Source organism: Perissodus microlepis, chromosome 14, assembly GCF_051167445.1.
Source record: "Perissodus microlepis isolate ML-2025 ecotype Zambia chromosome 14, ASM5116744v1, whole genome shotgun sequence".
Classification (NCBI taxonomy): domain Eukaryota; kingdom Metazoa; phylum Chordata; class Actinopteri; order Cichliformes; family Cichlidae; genus Perissodus; species Perissodus microlepis.
In genome coordinates, this window is record NC_140474.1 from 32,173,649 (window position 1) to 32,200,322 (window position 26,674).

The window sequence follows — 26,674 nt, forward strand, 5'->3', positions numbered from 1 at the left end:
ACGTGACGATTGCAATAGCCTGCAAAAAAACTGTAAAATCTCCAACTTCTTAGTGACATTTTGCCTCTTCTATCACAGATGTCTAAACAACAGGTATTAAAACAACAATAAATGTGATTGGAATGCCTGTTTTTCTTTACTCTGAATCTTCATTTTTACATCTAAAATGTGTCAAGTTGTGTTTTCACATGCTTCAATGAAAAGAGCAGCCTTGTCTGTACAACACTTTGTCCATTTTAATCAGTTTAAACATCTCTAACACATGCTTGCATTTATTCCTTGCATGTTTCCTAACTGTGTTTAACTTTTCTGATACTAGTTCTCATACGAAAAGGAGACACGCAAGCTATTCGGGATTGCTCTGCAGTCACACATACTGTACTGCGCAACAGGCTCTCACCGCACTCCTACAGCTCCCACAGCTGCCTGTGCACCAGCCGTCCTTTCGGTGGCGCTAGAGCACTAGCTACAGTAGGCACAGGGCCCATCACACTGTATGGATTTGCCGCAACTTTTTCGGTGTGTGTTATGAGATGAGGGCTGCACTGCGGGGAGAGTGGGTGCAGAAGATTGCAGTCTTCTGCGGTTCAAACTGTAAAAAATCACACAACACGAGAAGACTGTGCACGTGCAGAAAGAAAGGCAAAAAAGAAAAAGGAAAAAAAGGCCCGTGTGACTAATGGCGGTCCTCCCACGGTTTGACTCTGTGATGAGTAAAGTGACACATGCCGCACATGTTAAGGCATCATGCTTTGATGTTTCTCATTCACTTTCTCTGTGTTTACTGTATAACAAGTTGGTCATTTTTAGCCATGATGTTCTCATGATGACACCGAGCCATTCACTCATGTGTCCGTCGCTCCTTTTTAGGCACACAGCTCATATTGGACATGCTCCCGTGGGATCTGTGTGAAGCATACAGTCAGGCTGTATTCCTGCACAGCTCCAACTGAGTGACAAAGTAAATGTCTCAGCGACTTTTCCTAAAGCTGTCGGAGTTCCACATGTTCCGGACACAGTGAACTAACATTTCCTTCATGCCTGCATATGAGGGGCAGGGTTGCAGCTAAAGCCGGAGCTTGAGGTGTCCAGTGGCTGATCCATAATATGTATCATGTATCCATGATAGATATTTTACTTACACTTTTTTTTTTGGCAGAATGAGGAGTATTTACACTTGAAATCAGTCTGCATTTTGCTTCATAGTTTAATTGTGTGGTCTGTGACCACCTTATGCTTCCTAATCCATGCTCATGGAGAGATGAGATCCAGGCACCATTGAAATAACCAATAATTAAAATAACTACTTTTATTTTCAACCAGGTCCAAGTTTGTTTGTTTATGTATTTAGTTTTTATTTAGGCATTTATTCCTGATTCAATTTCCTGATTTCCCATGTGCCCCTATTTGACAAAATAACTGGAAAGGAGTGCTGATTTACAGCATACATTTATGTAGTTTATAGATAATAGCCTTTGAGTTACCTTCATGTAAAAAATAAATAAATAAAGGATCCAGTGGATAATATCTCTACATGACGTTCTTCATGGCGTTTTTTCGGGGGGGATGGATAGAAAACGAATTTCAAAGAGCTCCATGATGGAGCTGTTCCTCCATATGAGGTAACAGGCGCAGTGTGGAGGTAGAGCGGCCTCGTGGGTCAGCAGCTCTGGGTCTATGTTTAGAGTCCTGGTGGGCGTTAAGAGAAAATTGGAAGGGAAGATGCTTGAGCGCCAACCTGCTCGCTTGGAGACTGGTTTGGGTCGCTTACAAATAGGTCACAACATGCCTTTCTCCTGCTCTAGTCACTCTCTCTGCCCATGCACTATTCTATAACGGGTAACTGGGATTGAGCATGCACGAGCACAAATGTCAGGCTTTTTTCTTTCTTTGACAGCTTGCCTATATTTGGATGCGTGAAGCGGGAGGTCACAGAGAGCCTGCAGCTGGACCACTGCGCGCTGTGCGTATAGGAAAGTGGGTCTGATGTTCGGAAACGTGCCAGACTGTGTGGGAAACTTGTCCATTTGCGCGCATGCTTTTTTTTTTTTAAATAGCTACTGTTATTGGACGTTTGCATTGCTACACCAACATGCAGTCTGTGGTCATACAGACCCAACGCGACCTTTCCAACCCCACGACTGTCGGTGGAAAAGTGGGTTTTTGTCGCTCTCGTAACATCACAACCTGCGCCAGGCTTCACACTGTGCGCGTTCCCTATTTAGACCTGATGACATATGCAACACGTTCCAGATTTGCCATCGTGCTTCTTCCACAGACGACGAGACATGAAATCCTCATCTGACACCTTCCTCCTCCCGTGTGCGCGCTGCTAACTCCTCCCTCTCTTCCTCCCTCATGTTGGCTGGCATGTAAGGTGACACCAGCCAATCACGTCTCATTCCGCTTCTACTTCGAAGGCGGAAACTCAGATTTGGCCGTATATAAGCGGCCGAGCGTGGGATTTTTCTATCAATGTGTGTGCCTCCCAAGGTCCGTTCTGTGACGCGCGGGAATCTGTTTTGACAGCGTGGCGTGGCAGTGACCGAGCCGAGAGAACTCGACCCTCACAGCTGCCGGGCTGGGACTGAAACCCATGCCGCTGCCGCCAGACAGAGCGCTGTCCGCCCTCTGTGGTGCTGAACCTCAGGACCCGACCCTGCGACAGGTGACGTAGAGCTCGTCTAAGAGACTCAAGTGATAAAGAAGAAGGAGAAGAAGAAGGAGAAGAAGAAGGAGAAGAAGAAAGCAACAGCAAAGCTGCACAAAGACTTTATGTGTGTGGATTTGAAGCAGGTTAAAAACAGAAGAAAGTGAAAGCAGGGAGAGGAAGTGATGGCCGGACTCCCCCCCGCCCTCGGCGTCGCTGCAGCGGTGTGAGCACAGCAGTGCGCTGCCGCCTCGTACCGGAACCCAGCGGAGCCTCCGTAGGAGGAGAGTCAGAGATAAGTGAGGTACGCTCCGCGACTGTTAGGGGGGAACACATGTAATAGCTTGCGGTTCTACATGAAGCTGCAAATATGGGCTGTATCAGCTCCAAAGCGCCAGTTGGTAAGAAAGATTTTGAATTTGCTTTCATTCAAAAAACAAAGAAAGAGAAAAAGAAAGCACGCTGAATGAAGCCTGCTTATTATTTTTATTTGTTTTTTTTCTTACGCTTATGTTTTTGCTGCAGCCTCTCGCAGGTACAGAGCGAATTTCGGGTGCTTGTATACGCACAGCATGCTGTGCCCGAGTCGCAGAGGCATATGATATTGCTGCTGAGTCATATGCACGCCAGTAAAGGAGCTTCAGTGTGCACACAGAGCGCTTTACATGGCTGGAATTTCCACTCTATCAGAGGTTAATGGCGCGTGTGAGCGCAGGACTGCGTTTCTGTGTGTGTGTGTGTGTGTGTGTGTGTGTGTGTGTGTGTGTGTGTGTGTGTGTGTGTGTGTGTGTGTGTTTTGGATGGGGGGTGGGGGGCTAGAATCTGCAGCCTAAACATCGCGATGCTTCGAGAGTTGCAAGAAGCTTTTGGGTGAGCACGCCAGTCAGAGACAGAGAAGACAAGCAGAGGTGCTCTTGACACCATCGAGGAAGAAACGGCGTTTCTTTTAAATTTAACTTTAATTTCCTCTGATCCAAAGTCTCATCTGGACAAGATGGTTCTGACCGCGCTGAGCCAGTTCAGTTGTAAGGTAGGATGGCTTTTCTTTTCTCTTGTATACACGCGATCGCACACGCCACACTGAAGAAAAATTCTTGATTTAAAAGGCAGCTTGTTTACTGGAATCAGGGTGATTTTCTTCTTGGCATTAAAGTCAAAATTTCTCTCTAAAGAAAGAAAGGAACTCAGGATCAGTCCATCTTGGGGCACATATGCAGCGGCGGGTCATTTGCTTGTTGCCAAGAAACAAGCTCCCTGTTTCCTCCACATCTATTCTGCTCTCACGCTTGTTTACACCTTTGCCGCAAGTGTCTCCCATCCGCTCGCCTGGCGGCTAAATGCTGCCCAGGGCCCCCCGGTTCTCTGTGCCCCCGACCTCTGATGCCCTCCAGCCCGCCACCACCTTTGTGTATTTATCCAACTGGGTTTCCCACTCTGTAGCCATTAATTTAAATCCGAACCCACCACCTATCCAACCATCGATCCTTCCGTCTCCACACGTAAACAGACGCGGTGGTTGTTTTTCCTCCTGGTGATTCAGATGTTACAAAAAGCCATTTAAACCCCGCTTTCTTTCATCTGCTGCACTCAGATGATTAGCAGTGGAAATGGTCACCCCCCCGTCATTTGATGTCCCCTTGTCTACTTGTCGCGGAGTGCGTACTGACATGACATGCCCCCCCCCCCCCCTCCGGTCCCATTACCCCTCACACAGGTCTGCCGCCTACGTGCACACGGTGTTCCCGCACATCTAGCAAAGAGTGCAGCAAAGGCAACAGCCACCTGTTTGCCTCTCACATTCACACTGTGGATAAACGTGTGTGACATCACACCGGTCTTGACCTAATTGTGTTGATGGGCTCATAAGTCTGTCAGAGAGCCCGAAGACACCAGAGAGGCGAAGAGAAAGAGAGGGAAAGATGCACGGTCGAGGTCTCTCTTTCTACAGTTTCCACGACAACAGAAAGTACGGTGGAAGAGAGGGAGAGAGAGAAGGAGAAGGAAGGAGACCGAGTGCGAGCAGAGACCTAGGAGCACAATTAACAGATAAATACGAATAAAAGCCGAGACTGCAGCGCTCGTTTGCTGTGACGGGGGAGAGGAGACACTGCTTGAGGCTGCCTTTTAGATAGATCACAGTCAAGGGAAGAAGATTAATTAAGATTAAAAAAGAGCAAATTAGGCCCACGCGGAGGAGAACGGTGAGCCCCCCTCATAAGAAATGCGCCACATGTTTTTAGTCTTATTCTTCACCCTAACCTACACCACCTGTGCTCTTTCCTTTCATTCAGACCCCAGTCCCATCCACCTTACCCGCAGTCATGGCCGTGCCCCAAACGTGAGCTTCTAAAGGCCGAAATGCTCTTAATCTTCCAGTGCCCACTTCACGGAAGCACTGAGAGGACTAGTGCTTCCAGTGGTGGAATGTAACGTGGTACAGTCACGTACAGTGTTAATGTGAGTTACATGTATTTATATGTTAGTCTGTTTACATCATTAATTTAAAGCTTTAGTTACTTTATTATCTGTGGTATTTTAAAACTCTAATAGAAATCTACTGATACCTGAGGCTGTATTGTTAGAGAAAAGGCTGTCTCGCAGTATAAATGTAAGGTAAGAAGTGCGCATGGGCTTTAAGTGGTCCAAAAACTTTAGACCGTAAACGTCCCTATCACCAGTGTCTGTGGATCTGTTTTTTCTTCCATGCATTTCTGATCCACAGCCACGACTTAAACCGCAACCTTGATCTGACACGCGCGACGTGCCCAATGCAGGCTTGAAAGCAAAACGCATTTGTGAGTGTCTGTGCAATGTCGCTCAAACCAACCGTGCGGGTTTAAAGGCCAGCAAAGCTGATCAACAAACATCTCAGCCTGCGGGGCTCGGTTTCAGGCGCCGAGCGGCTTTCCGGTGATTCGTTGCTGTCATGTGTATGTCAAATGCAAAAGAGTGAGGATGCACAGCTTTCCACGCAGGCTCAAATGACCGTCTGGAACTCAATTGAAAACTACGCAGAACACACGCACGTGCGCATCTTCCACTCCTCTGAACAATACTCGCATCGACTAAAGATGGCCTAGATTCAGCGATACAATACACCCCAACCCTCCCCCCCCGATCGGGCATCCGATCTCATCACACCCAATTAAACAGCGCATATTGAATTCAGCAGGTGGGCAACATGAGCTCGGGGCGCTAAACTGCTGAAGTCCGGTGACTGATATCGGACTCAATATTTGAGATGGGCGCTGGCGACTAATCGAGCGAGTTGTTCTTTTCACGGGCAGTAACTAGAAACGCCTCCCCTGCAGCGAAGGGTCGGAAAGATGAGCTGGGCACTGACATTTAAAGGCCCGCCTCCTAATCGCGTTTGTGCAGAACTGATTTGGAGAGATTGGAGTGGGCTGGGGGCGTGCACGTGGACGTAGACGCTGAGCGACGCAAAGTTGGGGGGAGCTGTCCTGGTGCTGAAATGTTCCGCAGCGCCGCATGCACACGAGCACCTTTGGTCCTACATGCCCCCCCCCCATACACACACTCTCTGTCTGTGAGGTCACGGAGAGGGCAAGATGATGGAAAGGTTAAACGCGCCCAATCAGGCGGACAGTCACGTGTCTGCGGGCGGTTCCGTGACGTTTGCAACCAGAAGGTTGCTTGGTGACATTTGCGCTTCACGTAGTCGGAGCCTTGCCTCTGTTTGTTCGTGACGTAGCCGGCTGACGTAAAAAAATATGTTTTAAAAGCGAAACAAAACAAACGAGAAGAAACGCTCCTTGGTTCCTGCTTTTTTAGTTTTTAATTTTATCAATTTCATTTTTTTAATGTTCTCTGCTTCAGTCCTTCCGAAAAAGTAGACCCGACTTTATGAAACATCTAACAGGCCCGAGCTGCCGCCAGAACCGTACGTGTGCATGACATAGCATGGCTTTAAGTGCATGGAAATATATGCACCGCCCGCCTCTTGTTATCTTACTACATATAGCCTCAGAATGCGCTGCAATAAAGAAGCACAACACTTGTATACATTACATAAGGAGGAAAGCACTTACAGTAAATACGCCTTTAATTTTTTTCCGATAAAACAAACAAACAAACGCAAAGTCAGTGAGACGCGAACACCACATTACCTTATATGGTCATCACCCCTGAGCGCCCGACCTGTGGTCCCTCTGGAGGCATGACGTTGGCATGGTGACTGAAACTTTGAAACACACAAGGTTAGCTTAAGCCTTAAAACTCCAGTGCACTAAGAAGACAAAAAAAAGCACGTTACGAATCATTAATTACACTTTATTGCCACGTTACTGTGGCCTTTGTCATAGTGTCACATTTTTGCTTATTATTTATGTCGCTATTCAACGCTTTACGGAGCAAGAATGCGGCGTGGAGTTGTTTTCTGACATGTTCATTTGATATAATCCTCACGTGGCTCTCTTCCTCCTGACAGTGGCGGTTGACGGTTCGTTGCGCGTGGACTGGAGCGCGGCAAGCTCCCTGTCTGACCTAGCGCTCCTGGGGAGCACGCGGACCTCCTTGGCGCGCAGGCTGATACTGACAGCACCTTTGGGCGCACTGGACTTCAGCGAGGTGCCCTTAATTCTCTCTTTATCATAGAAAAAAAAGGTTTTTGTGACATAACGACCCCGTGCAGTGTCTTCTGTTGGATAGCTCGGCTACAGTTCACGTTAGACATTTAAACACAGTTCTGAGTGCTTTCTAATGGGCACTAATGGCGATTCAAATGAAGACAATGTCACATTAAATGTAGTAGCAGCAAGGTGCAGCGCCGTTTAAAGAGACCAGGCCTACTCTACAAAATGGACATGTAGCCTATGTGTTTAATTAGATTCAAAAGCTTTTATCGGCACCTTAATTTCTTTTGGAAAGTGGTTCTGCATTGACAATAATAAGATTATTATAGACCATTTTCACAGGTGTAAGAAACAATGGCTCAAGTCTGCCAGTGAATCATAACAGTGAACTAGTGTGCACAGAAGCAGGATCTCCCCTAATTTGTTCAAATATCCACAGTATTGATACCAGTACTGGCATTGGTATCAGATTGATACTAACAAAGTAGGACTGAAATGGAAAAATATACCTCAGACATGCACTGTATCTTTTTGTGTTTACTGTCATGTCGCCTATATTACATTTAAACAACAGAAGTTGACCCAAAGGGCTGTAGAGATGGCACATTACTCTCCAGGTCTCCAAAAACCCAGTTTCAAAATACACTGAAAGCTGAAAGTTGTCTTGTTAATTTATTATTATGGAAAGTAATCACAATCACAGTGATTTAGCGGTCGTTAAAATGTGTTCGGAATTTGCAAATTAATGATGATTCATCTCATAAATAATGTCACACTGTTCCCCCTATATATGCTGCTTTCATAAACTAAAGCTATCAGTATCAGTGTTGCTATCAGAAGTACTGGTCCTGTATTTACTTTGGGTGTAGTCATGCAAGATGTAGCGGTGGTAATATAAACGCTCATATTTGACATTAAGTATTTCAGTAATCTCCTCTCTTCTTGCGCTGATTTGTTATTTCTGTTCTAACAGGCAGTCATGTTATCTGATGCAGGTTGTTAACAGGGTGAAAGGGCAGGCTGCTGCAAAAGTTCACGTGTTATTCTTTTATCTTCTGCCTTAAAAGGCTCACCTCTGGCAGCACAATTGTGGCTGAACACGTATGGTCTGGGCCACATTTTAAGTAAACTGGTGGATTATAACCTGCAGAAGCAACTATCAGATATGGCTGCATCTCCCCACATGAAGCGGAAAATGATTTCCTCAACCTTTCCTGCTCTGATAATTACCTTATTAATCAAGCCACCCAAGTCTGTAATGTGCATTTCAACCTGGGCTTCTTTTCTCCTTTTTAGCTGTTGCTGATACTAACCAGCTGGTTTTCAACTGATTTTACAAGCCATTCAGGGTAATTAGTGGCTACTTCTTTCAAATTAGGAATTTTAAATAAAATCTCAGTGACGTGCAAGGTGCCTCACTCTGCACACGAGAGCTAGTACACTGAGAGCGCCGTTGCTCCGCATATGCCCAACTGGAGCATCTGCCTGGATGTTCATTTGAATTCCCAAGCCAAGATGAACACATTTGCGCATTTTAATCTGTATTTCTGATCTGACAATTGAAAATACAGGTGGACTCAAGGCTTGACATGCTCTCTCGCAAAACTAAAAAGCCTTGGGGGATGCCCTTGTGTGGCAGGCGTGTATTTTAAAAAAAGGAGGGAAGTGGAATTTGGGTGAGTCCAGCAGCTCTCTCTGAGAAGTTTTGCAAATATCATCTTGAATGTGAATCTACTAATCTATGTGACCCCGATGCTTTGACCTATCTAAAAGATTCCTATAAGGAACGAAGAAGGGGTTCAGCTACAGCAAACTACTTAATGCAACAGCAGTGAGAGTTAGCAGGCTCATAATTGGCTGAGAGATGACAAGAGTGATGATGAATCCACCTTGCCCAGTTTTGTCAGTGGATACCATCTGGGTGTGAATAAGATGTGTCGCATAGAGCCAGCCAGGCACTGATTAGCGGCATCTAAGTGATCCATTACGAAATGCAGCCTCTCGCTCTTCATGGGCGGGCCTGATATTGAACATCGGAGACTGTGAGAGACAGCTTGGCTGGACTGCTGAGCTCAACACATCTATATTACAGAGGAAGTGCTCTAATGCTTCACATTTAACAGACCCTGCTTCAGCATCCTACATTTCTATTTAATGCTACAGCGTCTACTGTAAAAAGAAAGCAGGACGCCATGTGTGAGTCTCTAATCTGGCTGTTGGTTGGTGTTCTGAGTGTGTGACATCATTGGTGAATCACGCACGCAGACACGCCGGGAGGAATTGTTCCACGGTGACTGGTTGCCATAGAAATGTTCCCATTGTGGAAAAGTTAAGAGAGAGAGAGGGTGAGAAAAGAGGAAGACGGTAGAAACGTGGCGTGTCAAAATATTCACGTTATTTTCCACAAGTGGAAGCAGAAGCCACAGCGCTCTGTTCCACTAACAGCTCTGAGGGCTTGAATTCTCAACTTTGTTTTGTCATGTATGGGTGGCAGAAGAAGGGGTTGACATTTGGTAAACAAGAACAGGGTAATTGACTCAGTTGGCCAGTACAATGGTACAAGTTAGATTTCTGCTGTGACGTGACCTCAATTAGCCCATAAAACAGAAGCTATGGCTGTAAAATGCTTCTCTGCCAGGCTTATTGGAAAACCTGGGGCATTGTTTTATGTTATTCTGTGGCTGTGTCACTGCAGACCAGTGAAATAGGTAAGCCTAATAATCCACTTTAGGTTCTTAATCACAGGTACAATAGCAAATGCAGCACATTCCAGTGTTTCCCCACAGATTTAGATTCTATTTGTGGTGAATAAACAATACCATTTGTAAGGCTCTCCTCTACAAAAAATTGAATTCCCAAGTATTTTGTGACAGATAATGGGTTCAATTCCACCATCTTGTACTGCAGCTGTCAGCGGTAGCCCTAGTTCTGCCCTGTGAACTGCTTTTAGACCTGCTGCAGGTTCTGGTAAGAGTGGCCCTCCAGCTCTCAGCACAGGCAAAGAAGAACTCCTTTCACAAACTGCAGTCCAAGATGGTGGAGTTGGAATCCCAGATCCTGACGGAGGAGCTGAAAGATATCCAGGGCCACCGCAATAACAAGCCCAGCAGGACAAGAAGAGCTGGTTTAACAGCAACCGAACTTTCAAAATAAGAGCACAGGATTCTCCACTGGTAAATCAGTCAATCACAGATGGCACCGTGATTTCAAATAGATTGAAAAAAATTGTGTTAGCAAATGTACTTTGGTGGCAGTTATTCGATATATGTATGGCAACGGCTACAGTTTTTTTTTAATGGAGTGACAATCTTTGTAAAAAATTTAATAAGAAAAAACTAAATAAAAATAAAGGAATCAAACCTCAAAGTATGCTTTTATCTCAGTGTGCAGGCTTTCAGGTGATGCAGTTAAAGAGGTACTGATAATGCAAGTTGCTCTGATGAGTCCACTGCATTTTTCTCTGTGCTGTCTCCAGGCCACGGCTCACACAGACAGCACTTAACCAATGATTTAAAAGCCAAAGGTGAACCTGAGCAGCCTCTTTGCTGCTGGCAATCAGTAGACCATGAGGTTTTATGGATTCTGATGTGATGTGTGTACGTGCGTATTTGCACTGTTGTTCTTACAGGAGCCAGTACACTGACCTGCAGACATGAAACTTTAAAATGAAGGATTTTGACATTAAAACTCAGTCGGTTGTATTTAAAATATCTGAGGTATATAAATGTGTGCTACGTTGCACTGAATAAAGATTCTGCACAGCAGTCTTGAGCACCCTGTCTGCTCTGACTACGGTTCATGTCTTCGTGTTCACTCTGCTGCTCAGTGGGGCAGTGGGAGAGCAGGGAGGGAGGGAGTCGGTGGAGGAGCAGAGTCGGCAGTCAGCATGATGATGCTCAAGCAGAGAGCTTGTACCCATGTTTTTCAAAAGCTTGTGTTCTTTATCAGAATAAGAAAAAGCGCATTGTGTTGGGGTAGTGATATCCCCCTGAAATCATCATGGAATATTCCACTGAAAAAAAAAAAACAAGCTGTGAAATGAAGTTTAGATTCATGAGGCAGGGTTAGACATGAGTTCTTGAGATGGATTTTCTCCAATGATTTATAAAATCCTCCCATGTTAGACTTTCTCAGAGCAGCTGTTTGAAAGCAAATAAGATATTTAGCTGTGGGTCGTTTCTGATTTCCAATTAAAGCCCAACATCATATGTTATTCTAGAGCTCCTTGACGCTATGCATCACGTCTCCTCCAGATTATCCTCCCTCCGATCTGTGAGCAGCTCTGCGACACAGGAGGATTAGCACGTCTTGAGTGTGGGATCCCCTCTGCCGTGACAGCGCCTCCTCTGACAGATAGTTTTGTTGTTCATTTATTCAGGCTGCTGTTTTGTTGCGGTTAAGTGGACTTGACACGACAAGGTCAAGGTGAAGCTCCTGTGTTGAGCTAACTTCATCACCAGTGTTCGTTGCACATCAGATGCGGCCTGCATAGACTGGTGACTCACTGCAACAAGGAAGGGAAATATGGCTTTGATAGTAGGTCAAGTAGTCCAGTGCTGTTCCTTTAGATGATTGAAACTAGAGCATCAGACAGCTCCATTGTGAGTCACAGTGGGATTGGAGACAACCTGTACCTGTTGAGATCCTCTTCAGCCTTTTACAAAAGAAATCATCAAATTGCTCAGTCAGCCAAGTGTGTTGACCCATATCAAGTAACAACGTGGGAGCATTAGCTCAGCACGCAGCCCTTGCTGCTGACGTGCTCCCACGTGAGTACAGGTCGTGCTGTAAAAAGTTAGCAGACAAAGGAACTCGTCAACACTTGATACTCCCTCTGTGGTTTGAGTTTACAGAGCAGACAGATTTGACTGAGGACGGGGTGGAGGGAGGAAGGGGACCATCTTTTTGTCTTCAATCTGGTTCTCTTAGTTCTCTATGGGGAAATTACCTGTCTACACACACACACACACACACACACACACACACACACACACACATTTAAACAGACAGAACTTTTACTATGTCAAAAAAAAAAAAAAATCTACCTGACAGAGTTGATGCCACTGGAGGGATTCACTTGGGTAACAGCTGTTTGGAGATAATCTGTAAATAAATATGAGTGAAACACATAGAAATGCTCCATTTCCTCAACCATCTCCGTTCTTGCAGCCACATAGCTAAATCCTCCATTGTATCTTGAGAAGCATCTTCTCAGTTACCTGAACTATTAGTTTGCTAATTAGCCAGCAGGCAAAACCACTAAAGCTAACGTGAGTGCGACCAAGCATCAAGTATTTTTCTGCAACTTCTGTTTCATCCCTTCAACAAACACTATGCTCATGCAGAGTGCTTAAATAGGACATTTAACTTGCTATTGCGTGCTACATAAGTCGGTTAAACATAAGCACAGTCCAGCTTTGGAGTAACTGCTGTACATTATTGATGGTGTGCAGCGTGCAACTCATTAAAACACAGATTAAAGTGTGTAAAGAGAAAATTCTTCAGTTCACAAAGGCTAGTAGTACTCTGTACTCTGAATCCAGGAGTTCCTTCTCTATCAAAAGGCAGCACTGTGTTTTCTCCTGTGACTCATAGCAGGATGTATTCAGAGCTGGCTCACATTCACGCTGAGCTGCTGTATGAGTTTTCACTCACTCTTATTTTTTTTCTTTTCTTTTCTTTTCTGCCATTTCAGGTGAATGTTGACGACACCATTGAAATGTTACCAAAATCAAGAAGAGCTCTCACTATTCAAGAGATTGCTGCGTTAGCACGATCCTCCCTGCATGGTGAGTGCTGCATGATATCGTACATGGTGAAAACACCTGATTGTTGCGAGGTCATGTTGCAGTCTAATCCTTGATATTTGGCATATAGGTATTTCCCAGGTGGTCAAGGACCATGTGACGAAGCCTACAGCCATGGCACAGGGCAGAGTAGCCCATCTAATAGAGTGGAAAGGCTGGTGCAAGCCTATAGACACTACAGCGGCCCTGGAATCAGACTTCAACTCCTATTCTGACCTCACTGAAGGAGAGCAGGAGGCACGCTTTGCTGCTGGTAAGATTTTGTGTTTCTTATAATGTATTATAAAAAGTTATAGAGAGTGTTTTTTACATAGGCACTGGTAACAAACTGAAACAATGACTTAAGGCAAGAGGGCATATGAAAACGTCATGATGAAGCATTAGTTACACAAGAAACCATAATAAGAGTAAATGTAGGCTAATTTAACAGCAAACTCATGACCACTATATTAACGGCATATCAGTTTTGCATGCTCATGAACTTCAATAAATCGCTGCAGGTACAATTTAGCATTAAACAAGACCTGTTCACAGAAACATCAACCCCAATCAGCTGATGGCTGGTTAGTACTCAGATCTCATATGTCACAGCTATTTAAGCTGCTTCAGCCTACATCCTGTGCAAGCGCTTTTGCAACCCACCTCCACCCCAGCACTTCCATCTAATGCTGTGTCAAACACAACATAGTCACTGTTAGTGTGATCAGGTAAACATGGGGAAAGGAGGTAATCTCTTGCCTGAGTTACGTACGTTAATAATATCATTGCGGCACCAATTGCTGATTGCAACACGTGAAGGAAGAGTGGTCTGTGGCTGGATCTCAAACAGGATTAAATCAGCCACACTGTACAGTGGATGTGGGCGGATTGATCTGAAAAACAATAGTATTGATACCAACACAGGTATTGGTGTCAGATCACGACTAGCATGTTAGTATTAATACTTTGCTTCTGTCCTCCAAGTGCAATTTGTAGTTCACTGAAATTGCTTTAAACTGTCACATCTATTTTATTTTATAGCCTATTGCACATTTAAACAACAGACGTTGACCCAGTGTAAACATTCAAGGTCTCTAAAAAAATTAATTTTCAAAATGCATGATAAAATGACAGGTGTACTTTGTTGTGTACTAATCACAATCGCTGTAATTGCAGTAAATCACAGTGATTTAGTGGTCATTAAAATGTGTTTAAAATGTGCAAATTAGTGAAGCTTGAGCTCATAAATACTGACACATTGCTCTCGCTATATAAGCTGCCTTTAGAGGTTAAAAGTATCTGTATCTGTATTGGTATTGGCAATGCTGCTCCCATATTTACTTGGTATCAGATGAACAACAAAGAGCTGCAGTACTGCACAGCACTGCTGTATAATGAGATGGGCAATGTGGCGATAAATTCCCTGACTTCCAAAAGTTGAATCAAAACACAAGAGCTTACACTTTTGTGCACTTTAGCTGTTTGTAATGCAGAGTGAGTTCAGCCCGAGCTGAGATAACTCTAATGACATAACCGCGGTTAAGATGTTATTTTCCTTATGTCGAGTAGGTAAGTAGAGCTTTCCTGGAACAGCCTGATTGTTTTTCCACAGCCAGTCACACCTGCCTTCCTAATTTGAATATTGAGATGTAATCACAAAGCAGGCAAAACTGAGACAACAAGAACACTCATTAATACCAGGTGTAAATACAAGGAGGCTCAAATGTCATTGGTCAGGTAAGATATCCAGACACTGATCACATGTTAGCATTTGTTGTCTTTAACTCTTCTCCTCCTCTCATGTTCCTCTGAGAGAGAGCGCACTCACCTCAGCTCATCTGTCTCCTCTTTCTTTCCCTGACTCACTTCATCTTTGCCTACTCTTTCACTCACTCTTGTCCCCTGTATTTATTCTCTTATCCTATTCGCTGTCCGTTCTTTAAATGTTTCTCCCCCTGACCTCTGTTTCTCTTACCTCTTTTCCATCTTTTTCACCCTGCCCCTCCTGCCCACTCTCCCTCTATTCTTTTGCTCGCTCCCTGCAATGCAGACTCTCAAGGTTAATTTGCACAGTAAGGTTTTGCTCCCGGCTAGTGGCACCGTAACAGAGCGATTTTCTTCTGTGCCTCCTCTGTTCTGCCTTCTTTTTTTCTGTCCTCTTTAACTGTTTACTCATCCGTCTTGTCTTTGTGATCTCATGGTCTTGTGTACGTGTATTGATGAGGCACCTAAAAGCATTACATCCATACATAAGATCAACACACTATCAGGACTAAACTTGTACTCTTTGTATATAGTACTATTTATATAGTTCAAACAGTACTATATTTGTATAGTATTAGTTGATCCTGGCCAGCTAACTGTAATACATACCAGAGAGTGGTTTTTTTTTTTGCTTTGTTTTAAACGGTAGATAACAGCATGTAAACATAAAAGCTTCAAATCATTTCATTTCATTCATTTCTTTGTTTCTGTATTACAGTTGGAAGCAGTGGGGGTAGTTGTTGGAGAGATATTACTACACATTGTACTCCTCTTCATCTCAGGGAGCCGCCACTTGTGCTGACTCTCTTTATTTGTTTATCAAGTTTCACCTTGTAGTCTGTTATGGTGCTACTGTGGGTGACTGGAGACACTGTGTGAATGTCAGCAAGTGTGTTAATGCATTAAGCAGGCATGTGCGAATGTGTTAAGTGAGCATTTGGTGGGCTTAGTGCGTATTTGAGCTAGTTACTCTAGAACACACTGGTGTTTGTGAATATACTTCTGTGTATGTGTGTAGGAGGCGTGCTGAGAATTGAAAGAGCTGCTGGGGTTGTCCTTTCGATAGACTGACTTCTGCCAGCATGCTCAGACACACACACACACACACACACACACACACACACACACACACACACACACACACAGGCACATTCACAGTCATGAATTCTTTGCAGGTAATCCTGCAGAGTATCTCCATACTCACACGTGCCTAGAATATCATCATGTGGCAAACTATGTATGTGTTCATTGCAGAGAGTCCAGACCAGTTTCTGTTGCCCTGCTAAGCAGCAGCACTGTAGCTGCATGGCCAGATTTATATTACGCCAACGAGGTGAAGTTACATTATGAAAGGTTATGCTATGTCATGTTATGCTATACTATGTTATGTTACTCTATGCTATTATTCTTTGTTATGCTATTTTCCGTTATGTTATGCTTTATTAAGCTACACATTGCAAGTTATGCTATGCTATGCTACGCTATACTATGTTATTTTACACTATGCTATTGTTCCTTGTTACGTTATGTTACTCTGTGCTACGTTACCCTGTGCTATGCTACGTTATAAAGTGCTTCACCTATTGTAATGCTACCCTGTGGTACCCTCCATTACACTATTTTGCTACAAATGAATGTAAATTGTATTTTTTTTTTAAACTACATTTAATAATTAATAATTTGTTTTACTTTCCTGTTGTCAATTTACTTTGGCATCTTGAATTATATTCAGATTTTCAAAAGACAAATTATAATTAATTAGATAATTAATAATAAATGTAATTATAACATTTAATAATTCTCATTATGAATAAATAATGAATAATATTTTATATAATTTTGTACTCATTTTCTTTAACTTATTTATATTTTGTTTTCTTATAGTTCATTTTACTTTATATTTTTGTTTTTAGTTAAACACATGTCTTTTTTACCTTATAGATATTTTGTGAAATACTATTTTTATTGATCTGAACTAAATGTTTACTTTTCTTATTAAAGTTCTTTTATTACTGTAGCTTGTATTTAATGCTTGCTTAAAGGAATTATAAAAAGACTTTGAAAGGTGAAGTAAAGAGCAGCCCACACTATTTCTATTGCTGGTACATGTGCCAGTGTTTGTGAGGACGCTCAGGGCCAAGTTACAGTGAAAGATGAATGAGATCATCGATCTTTCTCTGTGGGAGACAACGCACGAATACTGAGCATTGAGCAGGGTCAAAGAGAGTCAGAGAGACATGAGGTGATGGAGACGAAGGAGACAGAAATTCTAATAAGAAGTGAGGGGCAGGTATGCACTATGAAAGACAATTGAACAGTAGTCATGAGCAGGCGAGTGGATAGAGTGTTTTATCAAGAAAGACATTTGTAAGAAAGGTATGATGAGAGTGGGCAGAGACATGATGAGGAAAACAGAGAAAGGGCTTTCTGATTGGTCAGCTTCTGATGATGATAACGGGTGACTGGTCACTTGGTTCTTATAGCTTACTGGTTCTGGCACTTGCTGAGTCACATCAACAACAAACTCACACACACACACACAATACTAAAGAGTTTAAGAATGTAACAATGTAAATGTAAGCACGTTTAACTTTAGTACACGTGAAAAACAAAAGGCTATCTAGCTAGCATTTGCATTGACATTGGTGCTAACAGTTTATCAGTTTATCCTGGCTAAAAATTCTCTACTGGTGCCAGCTTAGTGGATCATGTACAGCCGTCTGCCATCATGAGTATGCATTAAATGCATCATGACATGCGTGTCATATTTTCTTATTTTATAAAGAAATGATATCATTGTCATTTCAATAAAAATGTCAGTGCTGATCAATAATGGATCTTTCCTGCTATTATGAGAGGCAAACACATTTAGCCAGTGCTAGACTCTCATCTTTGTGCTTCTTCCAACTCACTGTCTCCTCGGCACTGGAAGGAATGCAACCTGCATAACAACACTGTCACACACTCTGTGACATCTGTTTGAAGTACACGAGCTAAATGGCTGCCGAACAGCATTTACTGCAAAAGGAGAACAGTCTGTGTCCCTTCTTATTCTGCGCCGTGTGCTTTGTTGCTCGGTCAGATCTGCCAATTAAAATCAGCTACATGACGTGGAGGCTCACTGCCTTGCTGCTCCTTCTTGTTACTATGCCAATCATGTCATAGCTTGTGTGCATGTGTAGCTCATGCGTGTCCGTGTGTGTTTTCAGGTGTGGCGGAGCAGTTTGCCATTGCAGAGGCTAAGCTGAGGGCCTGGTCCTCTGTGGATGGCGACGAATCCAATGATGACTCATATGATGAAGACTATCTGCCTGCGAATGAGCCCACCACACAGAGCACAGGTAAGCACCCACACAGACACTAAATCACTAAATCACATTTACTTCCTTCATATTGTGCCCTTCCTTCCTAATACCCTATTACACACCCTCTTCCTCACTCCCCCCCCTTCGTTGTCTCTGTGTCTTTCATTGTCCCAGTGCCCTAGTTTTCATCCTCTCCAGACATTTTTTTGGTTCCTTGGTGCAATTTGATATCCCTCCTGCATGTTTAATATCATTTCCTTTGCAGCAGAGACAGTGTCTGTGTGAGGATGGTGTGTGAGCGGGTTATAAATACACAGAGTGCATCTGACCAAGGCAGTGTGTACGTGCATGCTCGTGTTCACCACAGCTTTCATCTTGATTACACGGAACCACCAATAACCCGTACTGCAGCTAATAAGGTTCACCTCATTCTTGCATCTATGTTTTCATATGATCATCAATGCTTTCTTACCTCGGGGCAAAGACCATTCAGTGAAGACAGCTCCACATGTGCAAACCTGTTTGTGATATTAATCAGCTCTACGTGAAATGGGATCTGAGTTTGTGACACTGCGAAACCGACTTCTTCATTTTACTGTTGCATAGATCCCGACCTCTGCTGCTTCCACAGTGATTCCACTCAAATCACATTTTGTCATCCTTATAATGCCATGTTAGTATTTCTACTAAAAATATTTGCAGGACATTGCATGGCTTTATTTAAAGAGTAACTTTTTAACATTTTTAAACTCTGTGCATTGAGTAGCGTCTAACATGCTGGTGTTTTAACTTCCTGTGTCTTTTTAGCAGTAAACTCTGAAACATGAGTTTGTTTAAAAGGCACTCTATGGAGATAAATACATGTTCAGTAAAATGCATATGTGTTTGGTAACACTTAAAAAAACAATAATTAATAGAGAGTAAATTCATAGTTAATTAAACTTCATTTCATTATTTTTCTACTCTAAGTTGCAGTGCTTAAGTTTATCAAATTATAAACTGTTTTTTGGTTGTCTAATACAAAACTGTAACTTGTGTTTTTGAAAGTACTTAAGTTGGCAGGGAGCGTGGCATTTAGAATAAATGACAAGAAAATAAACCTCGGGGCAGCAGTTTATATCCCATTATACCCAGTGCTTAGTTTTAACTTTTTAATTTTATTTATGACTTTATTTGTTACTTTTGTTGCAGTTTATTTAGTTGAAGTGGGCGGATTGAGCAAAATATTGATAGTATCGATACTAAAGCTGCTACTGGTATCGGATCGATATTAGCACAAACAGATCAATACTTTACTTCTATCCTCTAGTTTCAGTATATAATATAATATAATATAATATAATATAATATAATATAATATAATATAATATAATTATTTATTACATACCCTGAGGACGTAACACTACCGTTATTTAATGTTTATTGCCATTTTAGTGTGTACTCTCAATCTAGAGTTTATGGTATGTCATCATGATATTTTACAACAAAGAAACACAAAAAATTAAGACACAAATAAAAATTTATGACAAAATGACAAAACTACAATAGCTCCAGAGTGCCTCTAGTGGTAAACGTCTCCATAGGGTTCCTTTAAATGAGGAAAAAAATAGATTTGATTCTGCAGTCAGTCACAAAAACCAACTGAAAATGTTATCTTATCGCTGTTCTTCTTCCTTTAGGACTTCATGCTTACAGTCTGTGTCATTCCCTCTAGATGTGCCATCTTATCCTCCCTACTTGAAGGACCTGATCCACAGTCAGCTTTGCCAACACCTCGGCTTCCGAAGCCCCTGTTGCGAGAGTCGAGGTGGAGGTGTAGAGGGAGGCGGCAGTGGAGAGCCCTCCCCTACAGCAGGCTCTCCTGACACCCTGTGCTCCAGCCTCTGCAGCCTGGATGAGCAGCACCCGCTGCTGCGCGACCTGGGAGGCCACCGCGGCACCCACTCCCACAGCAACGCCGCAGAGCTTGCTGCAAAGATCCTGTCGGCGCTGCACGGACGGGAGGAGCTGCTCCTCGCCCGACTTCAGAGGGTAGGGCAGAGCGGGCCTGGCGGGGGAGACTGTGGTTTCCAAAGCCTGGGAGTGGTAGGGCGGGGCATCAGGCCCTGTGGGGGTCAGGACTCGCCTTGCTACTCAGTGTCTTATTCTGACACGTACCTGTCACCAGGTGAGGACGACGACACCCCCTGCAAGGACTATGACAGCACCGTGTGCCAGGTGGAGGCGGAGCGCAACGGGGTGGAATACCCGCCCGACTACGACCCTCGCAGGAGGGTGTCCGACGTGGCCTCCTCTGGTGTCGTTTCTCTGGATGAGGAGGACGAAGAGGAGGAGGAGGAAGAAGAGAGGGCAGGAGAGCCAAACAACCAGTGACTCCTCTCTTCTCGCCTCAGTGTTGAATCCCTCCACACCCTCCGAAAGACTCCCTCGCCCCCTTCATGGCATCTGAAAAATGTCACCCTCTGAGCATGTTGGGTTTTTTTCTGTCTCTCCTTGGACCGATTAAATCATCCGTCTTTGCCTTACTTGCAGCATTTCCTCATAACTGCTTTGTCCTCATCCCACGTCTCCCGTCAGTTTTCCTTTGAAGGCGTCCAAACAATCCTTTTTCTTATCAATGTGAAAGCGGCGAGTGTGCTGGACTTGCTGAAGCAGCCCAGCGACCGACTCGTGGGTATGACGCTCACAGTTTTCGGCTCTGTTCTGTACCTGTGAAGCAAACAGACGCCGCTCCGAGGCACACAGAATGACTGAGAGTCCAAAACTCTGACTTACTATTTGCATGTTTTTTGCAAGTGCTGAAATCATTGGGCTGACCCGGTCTTGAGCACGATTTGTAATCTCAGCTGTTCTGTATAACCCCCCTCCCTCCCTGCCCATCTCCCCCCTCCCACCTCAGCGTCTCCCACAGGAGGGCAGGTTGACATTGCATCCTGGGACCTGCCCTTCCTCCCTCCCCCCAAACCCCCCTCCTTTGCAAGAGACTAAATAGCATCCTTTTTGGGCATGGCTTGCTGAGTATGCCAAACTATTTATCCCTGTCACTACCAATTATGAGCAAATGCTGGGAATGTCTTCAAAGTGACAGGACATAGTATGTATTTTAAAATAACAAAGTTAAAAAAAAAACTAACAAACAAACAAATTTGTCACAGATGATATGACAGAAATGATATGTTTTTATTGTACTAGTTTTCTATCACTCAGACAGTCGTTGTTCATATTATTGCAAACGTCATTATGATGGGCATCCGCCATAATGATCAGCTTTGGCTTCTGGATATTTTGAGTGATTCTGTGGATTCCTGCAGGGAAAACACAAGGATTTTGGCAGTCCTGAAGTGGCTGTGGGTGTTCAGCAGGAAGCCACGCAGTCTTAAACAGACAGATATGTTTTTTTGTTTTTTCCTCTGTGAAGCGATAAGTTGCATTGGAGATTTTTCTATATTTTTGTATGCGTTGTCTTGCTTTGATCTCTTCGCCTATGCGGCGTGCCAGTGTATGTGGTTTTTTGCACGAAGCTAACGTGGCTGTAGATTTCTCCTTTTCTTTGTTATCACTGTGTGATATAGTCTACTGGGAAACAAACAAACAAAAAAACATTCAAATGTGAACAAAAAAGAAATATTTCAAAAGAGGATACTGTGATACAGTTTGTTATCGCCATTTGTCATGATCCTCGTGAAGAGCTTGTTTTTTTCCCTCCCTCCCTTCCTCCTTTTTTTCTTTCCAAAAACGCTCTTCGCTCTCTTCTCTCATGCTGACTCTCGGAAAGCTTTGCCTTTTATTCTTGACTTTCTCTTCTTTTTCTACGATGCTTGGCAAAAGGGCATGTTTATGTGACACGTTGCAGAATCTCCTGTCTCCATTGTGACGTCAGGAGTCCTGTTGAGGTTCTCCCAGAGGGACTGTCATTCATACAACTCAGGAAATCCCATCGGACCAGAGCATCGATGCATCCCGCCCCCACTCGCATCACACCGCTCAGCTCTCATCCTCCGCCTGCTTGTGTGTGTGTGTGTGTGTGTGCTTTGTATGTGAGAAAAAGCCCGGTGCGCATACTCATTTTCTACAAATACTTAAAGCACAGAATCAGTCCCCACATCCCTTAATTAATTTTGTTCGACAGTTTAGAAAAGCCTCACTGTGCTACTGTAAGTTTTTGCACAGGTGTGTGGGTGTGTTATTGTGTGTATGTGTGTCTGTATTGTAAGATGTCAGCAAGCACTTTAAGCTTGCACCGTATATTCATTCCAAAATCCCTTCAATGCAGCAATTCCCTTTAAAACAGTGTCTGGTGTAGCTGGGAGCTGGACAGAGGTTTGACTTCTACCAGTGTGGGAGATTAAAAAAAACAAAAGGTGCATAAAATGAAAAAAAAATTAAGCAAAAAGTGGCGATAAAGCTAAATCGTCTGAATTCTGATCAAAACTATGTGAATATGAGGAGCGTTTGAAAAGATTGTGACAACTCAGGGGGAACCATTGAAGCTGTGCCTTTCATTTGACCTCCCATGTTTCATCATCATCGCCATAATCAAATCTACGATGTCACTCAGGCCGTAGCTTGGCCTCCTTCCCCTTTGCTTAAAAAAAAACAATAGGAGTGAGAGCAGAGTAAAAATCCTGAGTTGGAGTCGGCCGGCGAGAGCAAAGATCCTGTTGCGTCTCCTCTGTGTCCGCCTGCTGTAGCTGGAGGTTACAGCCGGCCCATTTGCGTCATTGTCCTTTTGGTTGACATTAAAAGCTGGGCGATGCTGGCAAAGCGAGGTTGTGCTTTTGTCTGGGTGTTGTGACGCGAGTGTGCCACCCCCCACCCTGAAACCCCCTCCTTTTTTCCTCTATTTATCTTCTCACTTTGTCCACCACTGTGCACACGTTCTCCCTGTTTGTGTGTCTCTGAGCGTCCTCACCTTCCATCTGTGTGTGGCTGTGTGTGTGTGTGTGAGACTGAAGGTGATGCATTTTTCATTCACCCAGCTGTCTTATTCTGTCTCACACAGATCCACACAAGTGTGTTTTATTATTAGAGACTTCAGTCATTAACCTTTTCCTGTGTAGAAGTGGCATTTTTCTGGATTTCTTCATCTTTTCTGTCCTCCTGGGAGTGTTTTGTCCATATAAAAAGTAAAAAATAGCAGATTTCCCACTGACACGCACGCAGACAGCCTGATGAATGTGTCCCGTTTCCATCCTGCTGTAGCCGTCCTGTCATTTCCCGTCTCCTCTCCTCCCACCTTTCTTTTGTCCCTTTCCCCCCCTCCCCATTCTCTCTCTCGCCCTCCATCTATCCCCACAGGGGTCTCATTACGTAACTAAGAGGACATCTGAGTGCCACCTTTGCCAACAGGCAATTAGCTAGCGATTATAAAACCGCCTGGTGATCAGGAGATGCGTGTCTCTCCTGTCTATCGTTTTCCCCTTCACTCTGTCGTCACCCTCCCTCCACTGCCTCTCCTCACCACCTGTTTTCTAAGTGACATCTTTCGAGGTTGGCTGTCCCAGAAAACTCCTCACAGTTTTTTTTACTTCCACGGTCTCTGTTTTGAAGTGAACAATATTTTGTGGGCCACTAACAAAAGACCACCCTGCTGTCTCTGAGTCTGACAGATGTCTTTGCAGTGAAACATATTCCTTTGTGTGTGTGTGTGTGTTTGTGTCTCTGGGCAGTGTGTTTTCGTTTGTTGCTTCAGGCAAGCACTGACATTGGATACTTATTAGAGAGAAGTGTTCCAGATTCTGTGTGTACGTGTGTGATAGTGACGGGAGAACCCAGCGCTATAAAAAGACATCAAAACATCTGTTGGACAGTGTCAACGCAGGGGAGAGGGGTGGGGGGGGTGTATGAATATTCAGTTGGCGTTGGTGCCCCTGTCCCCTTATAACCTACTTACCATTTTAGAGCAAAGCTGAAGGGCCTGGGGATGGATCTCTTTCTCTCCGCGCCACAGCCCCACCCGCCTGTGGATATCAGGACGAGAGCTGCAAACACAAGAGAGACAGAGAGCGTGAAAAGTGCTGCAGGAACACAGAGTGGAATCTTCCCAGGCAGAGATGGTCTATGTTTAACCCACATTAGCCACTGCTGTTTTAATTAAAATGTTCCACAAATCCTCGGGGGTGGGCGTTTGGGTGCACACGGCGACGCGTGCACTCTGAAATGAGAGGAGGCTTGTGTGAGTTCAGAGAGCAAAGCCATACAACTGAGAGAGAGGCATCGCAGCACTATGGGCTAACAGGGTACGAGGAAATGACTGTAAATGAATGTATTGTCCCATCCACATCCTACCTGGGATGCATGTACCACCACCCACATCCACCCACATCCACCCACATCTAACACTCAAACTCAACCTTCTCCTCCTTCTGAATTGAAATCCTCTCTCTCTTTCTTTCTTCCTCCCTCTTCTTTTTAATACTTTCTTCCTGTTTTGGCTGAATGTAATTATTTGAATATTGCCACATTGGATTTGAGAAAAAAAAAAACTTTGTTTGCTGCATCTGATATTATTTCAACTTAATAAAAATATTGTTATTGCTATTTACAAAAAATGTGTGTTTTTTTTTCACACGGTGATGCAATGTTTTCCAAGGATTTCATACAGTGTTTAAAGGTTATGATTAGATAATGAACTATTACTTTACATCCTCTGTCAGCATCATTTAGTCCTGGACGCTCACTTTGGACACACAACATAAACCCTGTTGCAATTAGCTCCCTGACGTGATGACATAATAATTATGAAGTCATTAGCAGGGCAGAGGACGCTCGTTGGAGACAAACTGCACAGAATCGAGCTGGTTCCAGTGATCCTGCAGTAGTATGTATTTCATTTTTCCATGACATCACAGGCCTCCAGGGAGCCAGCTAATGCATTTGGTGGTTCAGGAAAGAGTGGAGAGGATGGATAAATCAGAGCAGAGCTCGATACTGAGTTCACACTCAGTGTTACGTCCCCACATGAAAACTAGGCGAAGAGGGTGGGGGACAGTAACAGTTGGATCCAGGTTGAAATGAAAAGAACTCCAGGCAGAGGTATTTAACACAAAATATATCTTTATTATGATCAGTTAACTCAATATTCATATAAAGAGTAACAACAAAAAGAGACAGCAATGCTGCTTTAATGATAAATCAGACAGGCCAACCCGAAGAGATGGTGACCACTTCAACAAAGAAAACAACTATAAGGCTTCAACAGAAAAAGACAGCAACGCTGCTATTAGCAATAACTAGGCAGGCCAAACAAAATAATGGAGGCCACCGACACTTAAGGAAGACCACTGCTCAGTTAAGAGCTACTCACAAAGAGCCACGCACGGTGGGGCTGGTCACACACAGCAGGCCTTTTCCACACCTAGACCAGTATCACACACTGCCCAGCACAGAGGAAAACCACCAGAAGCCTCACCCACACCCACACGGCTCTCCTCCAGCTTATATCACCTCTGAGGGTAATTGGTGGTAAACGAGGGCAGATGAGCAGCAGGTGTGTCCTAAGGGAGAAGGCAGGGGCAGAGAGAGGAGGAGGCGGAGAAAAAACACCACACCCACACAAGGGCAGTTTCAGGAGGCCCAGCTAGACAAATGTAAATCACCATTAGGTTTTGGGTCGCTGAACCCCAGTGATACGAACTTAAAGACAAAAAAGAATCATTTTAAATTTCACAGACTTGTAGAGTGGACAGACTGTAGATTGGCAAGCAGTAGAAATTATAACCTGACTTTAGGATAAAGTGAGCAGGATCGGGGGCTGTGACGGATGGTTAAATAAACTTAACTGACCATCTGATGACCATATTTCAGCAACAGGGAAATGGTCTGTTGTCATTGTTTATGCACGATGACACCCTACACTTAATTTTTGGCTACATGTTATCTGACCACTTCTCCAACACTTCTCACAGAAGTCAGACTGCCTCCAGCATGAATATTCTGCAACATTAAATACTGTTTGACATCAACTGTATATAATAACATTGTAGCCAGCATATAAATATAAACAAAGATAATAAAAAGATATTCCAAGTTTGAGAAACACTGATAAGGTAAGTGTATGTGTGCTTTTGGAAAACATTTACCGGTAAAGCTGCAGTACAGAATCTTTGAAACAAGCTAGCTTAAAACATTTTTAGAATATAAACAGAGCATCTGCTTCTCTTTACAGCTCCTCACTCCACCAGGGCTGTTTGGCACTTTCTGATAGTGTGCAAATGTGGTGCACGTACTGCGGCAGTCATACAGACAACTGGACGGTCCAAAAGTTGGCCTACCCATTACTGGCTGAGGTTTTAGTAAAGTTGTGGCTGAACCACATAAAAATATATCATGAATTTTAATCTCCCCAATCAATGATAATGTTATGTTGGAATGTTGTTAGAGGGTCAAAAATGTTTCAACCCAGTTTGTTTTGCAGATTCCGTATAGCAGCTTTAATATAGGGAGAACACAACTTCCTGATTGTGTGAGTAAAATCAGGTTTTTTCTCTTTGTCAGTTTAACAGTTTCTGTTTTGCCTCTCCCTGTTCCCTGTCTGTTTTCTTACCTGGTTCTTCCTGACCTTGTACTTTCTCCTCA

General features: G+C 43.7%; 1 protein-coding gene across 7 annotated transcripts; it reads left to right on the top strand.

The window, feature by feature from the left end:
* Nucleotides 1-1,785: 1,785 nt before the first annotated feature.
* fam131ab (family with sequence similarity 131 member Ab) lies at nucleotides 1,786-24,637 on the top strand. Of its 7 annotated transcripts, XM_084950289.1 has the most exons (7): nucleotides 1,786-2,954; nucleotides 4,942-5,107; nucleotides 7,098-7,237; nucleotides 12,938-13,031; nucleotides 13,120-13,302; nucleotides 18,002-18,133; nucleotides 19,812-24,637. In XM_084950289.1, exons 4-7 carry the CDS (start codon nucleotides 12,962-12,964, stop codon nucleotides 20,468-20,470), a joined length of 1,044 nt encoding a protein of 347 aa, XP_084806415.1. In that variant the 5' UTR covers nucleotides 1,786-2,954; nucleotides 4,942-5,107; nucleotides 7,098-7,237; nucleotides 12,938-12,961; the 3' UTR covers nucleotides 20,471-24,637. The 7 variants fall into 7 exon arrangements, with proteins under 7 accessions (XP_084806415.1, XP_084806413.1, XP_084806412.1 ...); XM_084950287.1 differs by lacking the exon at nucleotides 4,942-5,107; XM_084950283.1 differs by lacking the exons at nucleotides 1,786-2,954; nucleotides 4,942-5,107 and adding an exon at nucleotides 2,961-3,051.
* Nucleotides 24,638-26,674: the final 2,037 nt, after the last annotated feature.

Bases quoted from the DNA above. Each gene is read 5' to 3' on its own strand.
- fam131ab (XM_084950283.1), top strand. From the start codon at position 3,021: ATGGGCTGTATCAGCTCCAAAGCGCCAGTTG. The intron at 3,052-7,097 runs GTAAGAAAGATT...TCCTCCTGACAG, and splicing joins CAGCTCCAAAGCGCCAGTTG to TGGCGGTTGACGGTTCGTTG. The intron at 7,238-12,937 runs GTGCCCTTAATT...CTGCCATTTCAG, and splicing joins GCGCACTGGACTTCAGCGAG to GTGAATGTTGACGACACCAT.